At 37.6% G+C, this 11,014-nt stretch overlaps 2 protein-coding genes and 1 long non-coding RNA gene across 3 annotated transcripts in view; 2 read left to right on the top strand and 1 right to left on the bottom strand.

The window, feature by feature from the left end:
• The first annotated feature begins 387 nt into the window (after positions 1-387).
• LOC107675862 (IGF-like family receptor 1) lies at positions 388-4,772 on the top strand. Its single transcript, XM_016470358.1, has 7 exons — positions 388-564; positions 891-1,083; positions 1,265-1,322; positions 1,488-1,686; positions 2,312-2,401; positions 3,664-3,801; positions 3,902-4,772. Exons 1-7 carry the CDS (start codon positions 474-476, stop codon positions 4,216-4,218), a joined length of 1,086 nt encoding a protein of 361 aa, XP_016325844.1. The 5' UTR covers positions 388-473; the 3' UTR covers positions 4,219-4,772.
• A 440-nt stretch (positions 4,773-5,212) lies between these two features.
• LOC107675871 (uncharacterized) overlaps positions 5,213-11,014 on the top strand; it is a 10,744-nt gene continuing 4,942 nt past the window's right edge. The window contains exon 1 of the long non-coding RNA XR_001632645.1: positions 5,213-6,397. This is a non-coding gene — a long non-coding RNA (uncharacterized LOC107675871). The remainder of the gene's footprint in view (positions 6,398-11,014) is intronic.
• The window catches only part of LOC107675870 (histone-lysine N-methyltransferase 2B-like), a 38,047-nt gene continuing 34,652 nt past the window's right edge, over positions 7,620-11,014 (bottom strand). The window contains exons 34-37 of the mRNA XM_016470368.1: positions 9,902-10,009; positions 9,359-9,442; positions 8,728-8,857; positions 7,620-7,974 (exon numbers count right to left, since the gene is read on the bottom strand). Of these exons, the coding sequence (XP_016325854.1) occupies positions 7,699-7,974; positions 8,728-8,857; positions 9,359-9,442; positions 9,902-10,009 (598 nt within the window). The 3' untranslated portion in view covers positions 7,620-7,698. The remainder of the gene's footprint in view (positions 7,975-8,727; positions 8,858-9,358; positions 9,443-9,901; positions 10,010-11,014) is intronic.

Genomic DNA, 11,014 nt, shown 5'->3' with positions numbered 1-11,014 from the left:
TTTTTTGAACATTAAAGCATGTCAACATATTCTGTTACACCAAATACACAAAATAATGATCTTTAAAAAAGCATCATATGACCCCTTTAAGGGAGACTGAAAAATAAGATCAAAACATGAACGTAAAATCAAAAGCATTAACTTGATGTTGATGTGTTAAGAGAAATATATAGTTGTTATACTTTAATATAATAATCGCTGTTTTTAATTAACTTTTAATTAATTAACTATTTAATTTAAATAACGCCTAACTGTTGTAATTGTTTAGACATTCTCTGTGAGTAATGTTTTCTCAGAGTAACCACTGTGTCTGAAATGTATGCATAAAGGTTTTAATTATGACCTATGTAGTCACTGCTAAATTTACAACCCACCCAACTCCTTCCCTTCAGCTCACAGCTGGTTAGGTTCACACAGTCTCTCATACGTTATCTCAGTGCAGCCACGTTAAGGACTACACGAAATCCGCCTCAATGACTTCAGAGAGGTGTATAGAAGGGGACTTCTTTCATCGTTCTCTGTACAAATGTCAGCGATGTGAGACTAAATATGAAATCATAAAAGGTAAGTTTTAAATTCTGTGTTCGATAAATCACCTCGTAATCCATATAGGCTACTTGTAATTTGAATGCGAATTACAGGGCGAATTCAAATAAATTGGGACACTTTTTGGCATTGAAATGACTGGGAAAACAGTCACAATTAACCTAAACTAACTCTAAATGTAATTTTCATGTCGCAATGTGTCATTTCGTACAAAAAAAATTGACAAAACTGATCGCCACTGTGTTTTATTCCTCAAGTGAAGAACGTTGTCTGCAACCAAACAGCATAGCCTACTGATAAAGCAAAATGCACGTTTACAAATCATTGTTCTGTTCTGAGGGCAGGATACGAATTTACTGAAAACTGCGGGTGGTCCGACGAGCAACAGCAGATCGAGTCACCTTACAGACCATGCAGAGATGGGACATTTAACGATGGATCTCAAGTCATATGCCAAAACTGTCGCTCTTGCCCACCGCCACAGTTTACTGCGTGCAAGTGCAAAAACACGTCGGATACCATCTGCTGTAAACAAGGGTACGTCTAACTTTAAATTTATAATTTAAATTTATTCAATTTGATTAAACAGCCCATTACGACATTCCCTTTATATAAAAAAAGTGAGCTTTAAATCTTGTTTGTCTCTTTTATTCCCATGTATGGATATTATTGGAAATGTTACTTGATATATATATATATTTTTTTTTTTTTTTTGCAGAGAGCAGTTTTTTAATGGAAAATGTATCCCTCAACCGTCACAGACCACAAGGATAACAGTAATAACGATTGTTTTAACTTTTCAAGCGTTTCTTGGAGTCAGCTCTCTCTTTAATGCTTTCTCATCTAAGGCAGACAGATATTAGCTTAAACTTTCCAAAAATGCATTTTAGTGCTAAAGAAAGCTCGACAGGCCTAGTTAACAGTGCACTCTTTTTTTTTAGACTGCGAGTACGACTGTCCACAGCTCTGTTGCTAGCTCAAGCCCCTCTCCGAGCCCTCAAAACTTTCCAGACCCCTCTCCTAGCACTCAAAACTTTCCAGGCCCCTCTCCAAGACCTCACAACTCCATTCCAAGCCCTCACAGCTTTATGCCAAACCCCTCTCCAAGTTCATATGAAGGGTCTCATTCACATTTCATAGGTATTGTTTTGAATTTCATTATCCTTAATCTTTATCTCTACATCGGTTTACCATATACTATTCAAAAGTTTGAAGTCTGTGAATTGTTTGTCCGTTTTTGAAAAAAAAAAAGTATCTTATGCTGGAACAAAAGTACAGTTCAAACAGTAATATTGTGAAAACATTACTACAATTTAAATCTAGTGTTGTATTTGAATATATTTTGAAATGCAATTTATTTTCCATGATGGCAATGATCCTTCAGAAATCATATTACAATTTCATATTATAATAAATGGTGAAAACTGATTAATAATTTTGTGGAAAACCTGATACATTTTTAGGATTCTTTAAAGGAACCGCATTTATTAAAAATACTTTTTTTGTAACAATGGAAAAGACTTTACTGTTACTTTTGATCAATTTAATGCATGCCTGCTGAATTGAAGTATAAATCTTACTGACCCCAAACTTTTGAATGGTATTGTACATATTTACAGTATATCACCAACCAAGTTGCATGTTAAAATTTAGCCTACTGTTTGTACATTTTATGCACACTCCAAGTAAGAGAGAGATAGAATATGTTGGCTTTGATGCTGATCAACAGCAGATGTGATGGTTTGTTTTCTTGTGCATCTTTTAGGGATCTATGTATGTTTTGGGATTTTATCAACTCTCGCTCTGGCATGTCTCTTCCTGTTCATCAGAAGGAGGACTAAACCTTTCAACGAAGGTCAGTCAAACATAAAGCAAAAGGAGGCAGGAAATAAGATTATGACCGAGTGAGACTGATCCAACATTTTAAAACGAGCTCTTTAAAGACTTTCATCTCATTGCTAAATGACATCAAGAAATGGTTGATTCGTAGGTTAACATGATGACACAAATAGTCTTTCATAACCACTGTGACTTTATCAAAACATTGCACTGTTTGTTTGAGCATTTCAACACACTGACTCAAATGACACTGACTTTTTTTTTGACCAATGCAATATTAATGAGTTCTGGAAACTCAATTTCTGCAACCCTGTGTGTCAATGCTAGTGGAACAGAAGTGATAGACTTTACATTTATTTTGTATTATTACACAATTCTTATTGCTACATAACAGAGTCTTGAGTGCTACAATGAAGCAAGATGAGTCTCACAAGATTAAAGGGGTCATATGATGCGATTTCAAGTTTTCCTTTCTCTTTTGAGTGTTACAAGCTCTTGGTGCATAAAGAAGATCTGTAAAGTTGCAAAGACTAAAGTCTCAAATCCAAAGAGATATTCTTTATAAAAGTTAAGAGTCAACCACGCCTACCTAAAACGGCTCGTTCTAACATGCCCCCACATACCTACGTCACTATGTGGGAAGATTTGCATAATGCCGCCCAAATGTGGACGCAAAGAAAGAAGGCGTGGTTTCAGGAACAGCAGCAGTGTTGATGCAGCCATGTCAGGGAGACGCTGTGTGTATCAGTGTGAAAGCAAAAGCACTTTATTTGGCCTTCCGGAAGTAGATGCCCGACTTTGCTATGACAATCTGGCGCTTCTGAATCAGCGACTGTAAGTATGTTTTGTTATTAGTTTAAGTATTTGCTATTGACTGTTCAAATGCAGAGTTTTGCGCAGCGCAGAGTAACGCGTCGTGTGTGTGTGTGTGTGTGTTTGAGGGGAACAGGGTCACATCACAGGAGAGTGAACTGCCTGTCAGAAATCATAGCACGTCAGCTGTCTTAACCGTGGCTTGTGTACTGCATCATCACTGTGTCTGTCACGCGACTCTGTTGCCCTTTCGGGCTTGAACTGATGGTAAAACTAACAACATTATTAACTTGATATTTACTTTGAAAGCTGAAGCTCGCAAAAAATAATGTGTTTTTTTTTAACATTAAAGCATGTCAACATATTCTGTTACACCAAATACACAAAATAATGATCTTTAAAATAGCATCATATGACCCCTTTAACAAAACAACATGAATTTCTCGTGTTTTTTAAAAATGCCAGAATTAAAAAAATGCTGTAATGGAGCAAGTCATGAAAGCCTGTCCAAAAAGGGCATTGCCAGATATGAACAGTCCGTCTCATACAACATAATCAACGATGGTAATAACGATCACGTGACTGGATTGTCGCACCTGTTAGGTGGGTATATACGAAAAACAGTTACACATAACCCTATATAACAACTTTACAGTAATTTTCCAAGTGAAAAACTGGTGATTTTCCATAAATATTTTCACAGCACCTGAGGTCCATGATGCACCTCTGAAAACGGTGCTGGACAACTTGGATGTTCTTGAGGAGCTTGTGTTGGTATTAGACCCGTACATTTCTGGCGCCAAGAACACTCGTCACCTTGCTGCCCAGTGCTCCTTTTCCTTTGCCTGGATAAATTATGCTTATTCCATGAAGGACCACAAAAGCCCGCTTGTTGCCGTTTTGGAGGGTGTCGTCACCAAGAACCCAGACTGGACTGTCGGCCACCTCGCTGAGCTGCTAACCGCTATCGGTCGTAACGATGCAGTGGAGATTTTGGCGAAGCTTCCTGCAGGTGTATAAGAATAATTCATGCAATATTTTAAGAACACAAACCAGTAATTTACTTGTTATACTGTATTGTTGAACACAATCTCATAAGAATTCGTGAATTTGTATGATCTGCTTATGCCTCACTGAGGGTTAATGCTTAGTATTTGTTCTAAAATTCGTTCATCGTAGTGGACAATTAATACAAAATCGGCAACTTGGAAATGGTTTTCTCATGAGATTGTGTATTTTTCCCTATATGTAAGTTCAGTATTCAGTTGACAGTTGAAGCATGCAATGCTTGAATAATGTACTCAGACTGACCGTCTAGGATGCAAACAAAACACTTCATACAGTTAACAGTGGATAACAGATGTTCGTCTTGAGTCCATATGGAAGCATTTGGAATCAAAGACAAGACACATTTTGGGGTTTTCCCTAACTGTTCCACCATCTCCATTTCATCCTAGTATGTTACACATTTAGTTTTATATAGCTTATATGAAACGTAACACTGCATAACACTATTTATGGTAACACTTTATTTCGATAGTCCACTTTAGACATTCTATTAACAGTAAGTAACTTTGCAACTACATGTCAACTAGCAGTTAGTAGAGTATTAGTAGACTGTCTGCTTAATATCTTCTAACACTTTCTTTGTCAACTTATTCTACTAACCCTAAACCTACCCTAACAGTCTACTCTGATAGTTAGTAGACATGTAGTTGCAAATGAATGAGAATTAGTTGACATGTAGTTACAAAGTTACTTATAGTTAATAGAATGTCTAAAGTGGACTATCGAAATAAAGTGTAACCCTATTTATATTTCACGATTTTTGTTAAACTACTAGAATTCATGAAAATTAAGTGTCTTTTTCTTCTAATCTTTTTATAAGTGTCATAAATCTTGGAAACTTAGAATTATTGGCAAACCAATTTCTGAAAGCATTGTTGTATCATTAGTTATTAGTAGTGCACAATTTCACAATTCCACAAAGATCACAATAAATCTTGAACTTTGTTCAAACATTGTACATCTTTATTAAGCAAAAACACTATAAATAAAAAAAAAGTGCATAGAAAAATTGAACAGGTTTAGAAATATGTATACAACTATTTACAAACTTAGGGGTCATTTGTACAAGGTAGCAAAGACACATGTTTTTTCATTTGAAGTCTTTTTCAACACGTTGTTTTTTTTAAATAGCCTACACAGGAACAGACAGAATTTCTTTTCCCAGGAAGCTCTGGGAGACGCATTATCACAGGAGGTCCTGACTAGTGCTTTGCATCCTTCATTGCACACGAGCCAACTCTGCATGACAGAACAGACCAAGCAAATCTAGTTTTGCATTAGTATTACTTGATGTCGTCTGAACAGCTTGAGGTAGAATCCTTGCAAGTCTGGGGTGGTTTGATTAAAATCTGAGATCCGCTAAATTTCAGGTTCTGGATGGAGATTCTCCCTCCACACAAACACACAGAGTAAGGAAAAAGTGGGAGACGCCAACGTGATTTAGTGGGAGGAAACTTCTCCTTTGAGAAAGTCAAATAAAATCAGACAACTAAGACATTTAAAACAAACAGCCGGCTCAACACATCACCTCTTAAAAAGGCCACGTTGCAAGAACTCATCCTCAGTGTTCAAGTTAAAGAAAACGGGGGAAAACGGTTTAAAAGAACGAAGAAGAAAAAAAAACCCTGAAGAAAACTCTGATAAGACCTTGGTCACATACAAAAACGCACAGACCTATGGGTAAAAACTCCCATAAAGACAAACAGGAATAAAAAGAACGCTCTTACAGTCCGTACGATCTTAGATGAACGATGGCATCAGCTTGTTGATTATTTTCCTGCATGAAGAAGAGAACCAACTCCCAAATCTTTCAAGGAAAATTAAGGTGCCGAGTACCAACGTCTACTGAAAAACTGTTTCAATAACTCTTCTATAAATATATATATAGATCTTGTATACATCGTCTTCACGGTCCTATGTCTTCTAGGACACTTTAAGCAGTTTCTAACTCCCTAGATAAATGTAGAGCTCCAATTGTATGTGCAATTGTGGCAGAAAATGATTTATTGCAGGAACAATCCACAACGAGGATGCATTTAGTCACGATTAGCTTAAGTAGTGTCCCTCTACTACATGACGAATAGAAACTCAAATATCCACTGTCCAGGCATGATTTTGTTTTCGACAAGAGGTATAAAAATCACAAACATGCTAAAACGTTGCCGTTTTGAGTACCGGGAATGGGGTTTCAAAACACCACTGACATTTATGGGCTCGTTGTTGGAAAGCGTGTCTGGGTTGCTTTGCTATTTTAGTACCGGTTGCAGCAACTGCAGCTCACATCGGTTCTCATGAAACAGTATTGTTTTTACCCCCTTTAGGACTCATGTTAGGCTTAGCACCACGGAGGTCATCAAGTTTTTAAAAACGCTTATACACTCACACCACAGAACAAGCCCGCAAAACAGAATGAAGAGTTAGACCTACCTTTAAAAATGCAACAAAAATAAATTAATTGTTAAAAATAAAGCCTTTGAGAAGATTAAAAGGGTTTTCAAGTGAAAAACTGTCACAGATGAGAGTGAAACGCAACAGAGCGAGTCCATGTGCAAGGAGTGGATCCATGGGTCACACTGAGGGGTTTACAGTGTTGTCCTGAGCAGTGTGAGTCTTTCTCAGCTAAACATGAAAGTGTGGTCTAAACTAAAATCGATAAGATACAGATCTGAATACGTTCATTTCATTAGTAATATGCATGTTTTTACAGAGTATCTTCGCTGCCGCTACGCTTTCGCACACTATGTGGTCCGCACTATAAAATGCTTCTCAAGCACAGAGGCGATTCTGTTCATATCGTGAAAATCCAGCACTTTAAGGTTGGCTCGTGGGAGGTTGTTTGGAATTTAAAGGTCATTTATGGGAACAGAACACCCCGAACTCTTGGCAGCGCATCCCAGGTTTTGGAAAGCATAAAAACCTGCGGGAATAATTTAAAAGTAGTCACAATTTTGCTGCAAAATATACCACGTCTCTGCCTTTAGTTCAATATTCGTGCCGCTTTTTTTCCTCGTACTTTGCTGCTTATGAACTGGTTTAAAACTGCTGCTTTGACGGAAACTCATTTCAAAACCGCTAATATTCCGATAAAGCTTTTAATGAAGCACAGAGGAGGCAGCATGGTGGGAAATGTTCTTGAAAAGGCCTTGGCCGTGTTACCACACACCACTCATGCGCCCATCCCATCTGCTCTACTGAACTGAATGTAGACTCATCGAGGAATCAAGGTTGAAAGAACGGCTCCACAACAGCTGTTTAAAAAAATGGTGGTCCTTGTATGTGCCTGTTGAAGGACTTTGAAATTGAAGTGGTGACTGTGTTAAGCTTTGAAACCTTCAGCTTGGACCCCCTTTACCCGTCAAGCCTCAATCTACCGTTTTTACCCGTCTAACTCCACTGTCGTGCAGTTGCACTGCAACTTCTCCAAGCTCCTTTTCAGTTTAAGAAGCGCCGACAGCGCTTAGCGCCACAGTTGCAGCCGAGCTTGTTGCTGGCATCTTCTATGGGGAACTTGTAGTCATAGGTCAGCTCCTCTCCACGGTAGATCTTCCGCAAGGCGAAAATAACTATGTGCTTCTGACCTTCTACATTGATGACTCGAGAGTAGCAGTTTGGCTCACAGGAGTGGTTGATGAACCGCGCCGCGTTACCATGCATCGTGGCGTCTACCACATCAAAGTCATCGATGCGGAACATATAGCATCCAATGCCCTGGAAGAAAGAAGTGGTATAAGTGATATTCAAACTCTGACCCAAATCTAGCGTATATTATATATACAGAGAGAGAGAAAGAGGGATTTTTTTTAAAGAAATGAATACTTATATTCAGCAAGGATCTATTAAATCGATCAAATGTTCCAGTAAAGACATTTATAGCGTTACAAATGATTTATCTTTCAAATAAAAACAATCCTGAATAAAAAATGTATCACAGTTATCACAATAATATTAAGCAGAACAAGTGTTTTCAACACTGATAATAATAGTGAATATATCTTCAGCGCCAAATCAGTATATATCAGAATATCTGAAGGATCATGTGACACTGAAGACTGGGGGTAATGATGCTGAAAATTCAACTTTGCATCCCAGGAACAAAGTATATTTTAAAATATACTGAAATAGCAACAATTATTGTAAGCTGTAATACAATTTCACAATATTACTGTATTTTGCTCCATTTTTGATCATATAAATGGAGCATTAGAGACTTTTTTTGCACTAAAATAAAAGTAATAAATGTTTCTAGGCAGTTCTTATTTTTCTTTTAATGTTGGGGATGGTGTCTTAGTATTAAATTATATTAATATTTAAACTAAATAAATATTAAATAATACTAACTACAACAAGGAAAAACGGTAAAAACAGAGGGCCATGACTACCTAAAATGCATTTCTGTTGTTAAACCTGGTGGTAATTGGCTGAGAGATCACAAATAAATAAAAAAAGCATATTTCCACTCACCTTGCCATCATAATACTTCTCACGCTTGTCTGTAAGAACAGAACGAATGACAATGCCTGAATACTCAATGACCATCTCTCCTGCTTCGATGTTTCGCTTGCAGAAAAGGCCTCTTCCATGAATCGCAGATCTACAACAAGAATGAATTACAGGAATGAACATGACCTGTTTTTAATTAGAACAGAGCTAAAGAGATGAAACTGGAAAGGGGTCGCGGAATGGATTCCAAAGATTGTATTTTCTCTGGCAAAAACACATTCACAGACACCCTATGTGAGCTTCAGGCTTCAGACGCTCTGTGTCTAAGACATTGCAGGGCTAAAAAGAAAGATAAATATTCTTAGCAGATCTTAAGGGATGCTTCCCTAAAAAAAAAGAACAGAATCTTTATGTATTCCAATGGCACCGGGGCTTGGTGGAAACAACACTTGGAAACAATAGGTGCACATTTCTTTCATGGGACTGGTGACTTCATCTCATCTTATTATATAGTCTCATAATGGAATTTTGACTTCTGCAAAAAATAAAGTCATACTCATCTTTTCTACTGAGGTTGCTCAAATGTGGGAGCTAAGGACAGAACTGAAACCGACTCAGTTCCTTATTTGGAGGTTAAAAACAGTCAACCTACCTGTAGACACCAACCGCTTCCTTGGATGTCTTCTCTAGATGTCTAAAGCGCATCGCCATCGGAAGCTCCAAACTTGTTGCGCGCCTGTAAAATACAATTGAGTTTATTCGTCATGTGAACCAAACCACAGATGACTAATCATCAAAAACGGCAATACTGAGGAAATTATTCAAGAAAGAGGAAATATGAACAGCGAAAGATTAAAAAGGGAAAGGCATATGAAGAGCACACTGTCATGACAAAAAAAAAAAAAACTTAAAATGTCACTAAAACCAAGTATCTACCGGTTTTTTTTTCTTCAGCAAAAATATTACCTTGAGTATTTCTCATAATGTCTCCTATTAAAATACTTTTTAAAAACGATTATTAAAATAAAATTAAAAACAAATAAATTCAACATTAAAAACACTATGCACTTAGTGTTTTAATAATGAAACAATACTGAGATTTGACTGTGAAACTCCCATCATGTTTTTCTCCGAACTCTTATGTGCGTCATATGAGAAAAACAAAGCTTCAGTAAAATTCAAACTCTTATTTGACCTGGTGGATTTGAGAAGAACCTCATCCTCTTCCTCATCATACAGGTCGGTGTCAGGAAGCTGTCTGTGCTGTGACGCCAGGAAGTTGAACATATCAAAGGTAGACTTCCTGCGAAACAGATACAAGAGCAGATGTGAACTATACTCAGAAAAGTTTGGTTTTTTTTAGGCACGCAAACTTACTAGATAACACCTCTTCCCCATGACTGCAGGGTAACCAAGAAACACGGTGCAAAACATTTCACTTTAAAACACCTACTTTCTCGTAGCTAGGTATTAGTCATTTAGCCCCTTTCTATAAAAGCTAATCATATAGGGACATTCCCCCTAACAGTGACCTACTATTAATTTCCTTATTTAAGAACACAATGTTCTCAGTAACTGGTTCAAAGTTGTGAAAAAGTACTGTCAATCAATTATAAAACACAACTAAATTAATTACACAGTAAGGCCATAAATTAATCATATGCACAGCAAATAATCACATATCAAGTCGTGGCCTAATGGTTAGAGAGTCGAACTCGTAACCCAAAGTTTGCGGGTTCGAGTCTCGTACCGGCAGGGATTGTAGGTGAGGGGAGTGAATGTACAGCGCTCTCTCCCACCTTCAATACCACAACTGAGGTGCCCTTGAGCAAGGCACCGAACCCCCAACTGCTCCCCGGGCGCCGCAGCATAAATGGCTGCCCACTGCTCCGGGTGTGTGTTCACGGTGTGTGTGTGTTCACTGCTGTGTGTGTGCACTTTGGATGGGTTAAATGCAGAGCACTAATTCCTAGTATGGGTCACCATACTTGGCCACATGTCACGTCACTTTCACTTTCAATTTGCTGGGAAAGGCTCTTCAATAACAATAATTATTATTGTTGTTATTGTTATTGGTGGTAGTGGTATACAGTGCATTAGAAGAATGCTTCTAATTTTTATTTTTTAAAGGGGTCATATGATGTTGCTAAAAAGAACATTATTTGGTGTATTTGGTGTAATGAAATGTGTTTATGCGGTTTAAGGTTAAAAAAACACATTATTTTCCACATACTGTACATTATTGTTTCTCCTCTATGCCCCGCCTTTCTGAAACGCGTCGATTTTTACAAAGCTCATCGGTCTGAAA

The sequence above is a fragment of the Sinocyclocheilus anshuiensis genome, unplaced genomic scaffold (assembly GCF_001515605.1).
Source record: "Sinocyclocheilus anshuiensis isolate Anshui unplaced genomic scaffold, SAMN03320099.WGS_v1.1 scaffold1832, whole genome shotgun sequence".
NCBI lineage: Eukaryota > Metazoa > Chordata > Actinopteri > Cypriniformes > Cyprinidae > Sinocyclocheilus > Sinocyclocheilus anshuiensis.
Note: the sequence above shows the minus strand (reverse complement) of the source record. Positions and strands in the feature narration are given on the sequence as shown.

Bases quoted from the DNA above. Each gene is read 5' to 3' on its own strand.
- LOC107675862 (XM_016470358.1), top strand. From the start codon at position 474: ATGACTTCAGAGAGGTGTATAGAAGGGGACTTCTTTCATCGTTCTCTG. The intron at 1,084-1,264 runs GTACGTCTAACT...TTTTTTTTGCAG, and splicing joins ACCATCTGCTGTAAACAAGG to AGAGCAGTTTTTTAATGGAA. The intron at 2,402-3,663 runs GTCAGTCAAACA...TAAAAATGCCAG, and splicing joins GACTAAACCTTTCAACGAAG to AATTAAAAAAATGCTGTAAT.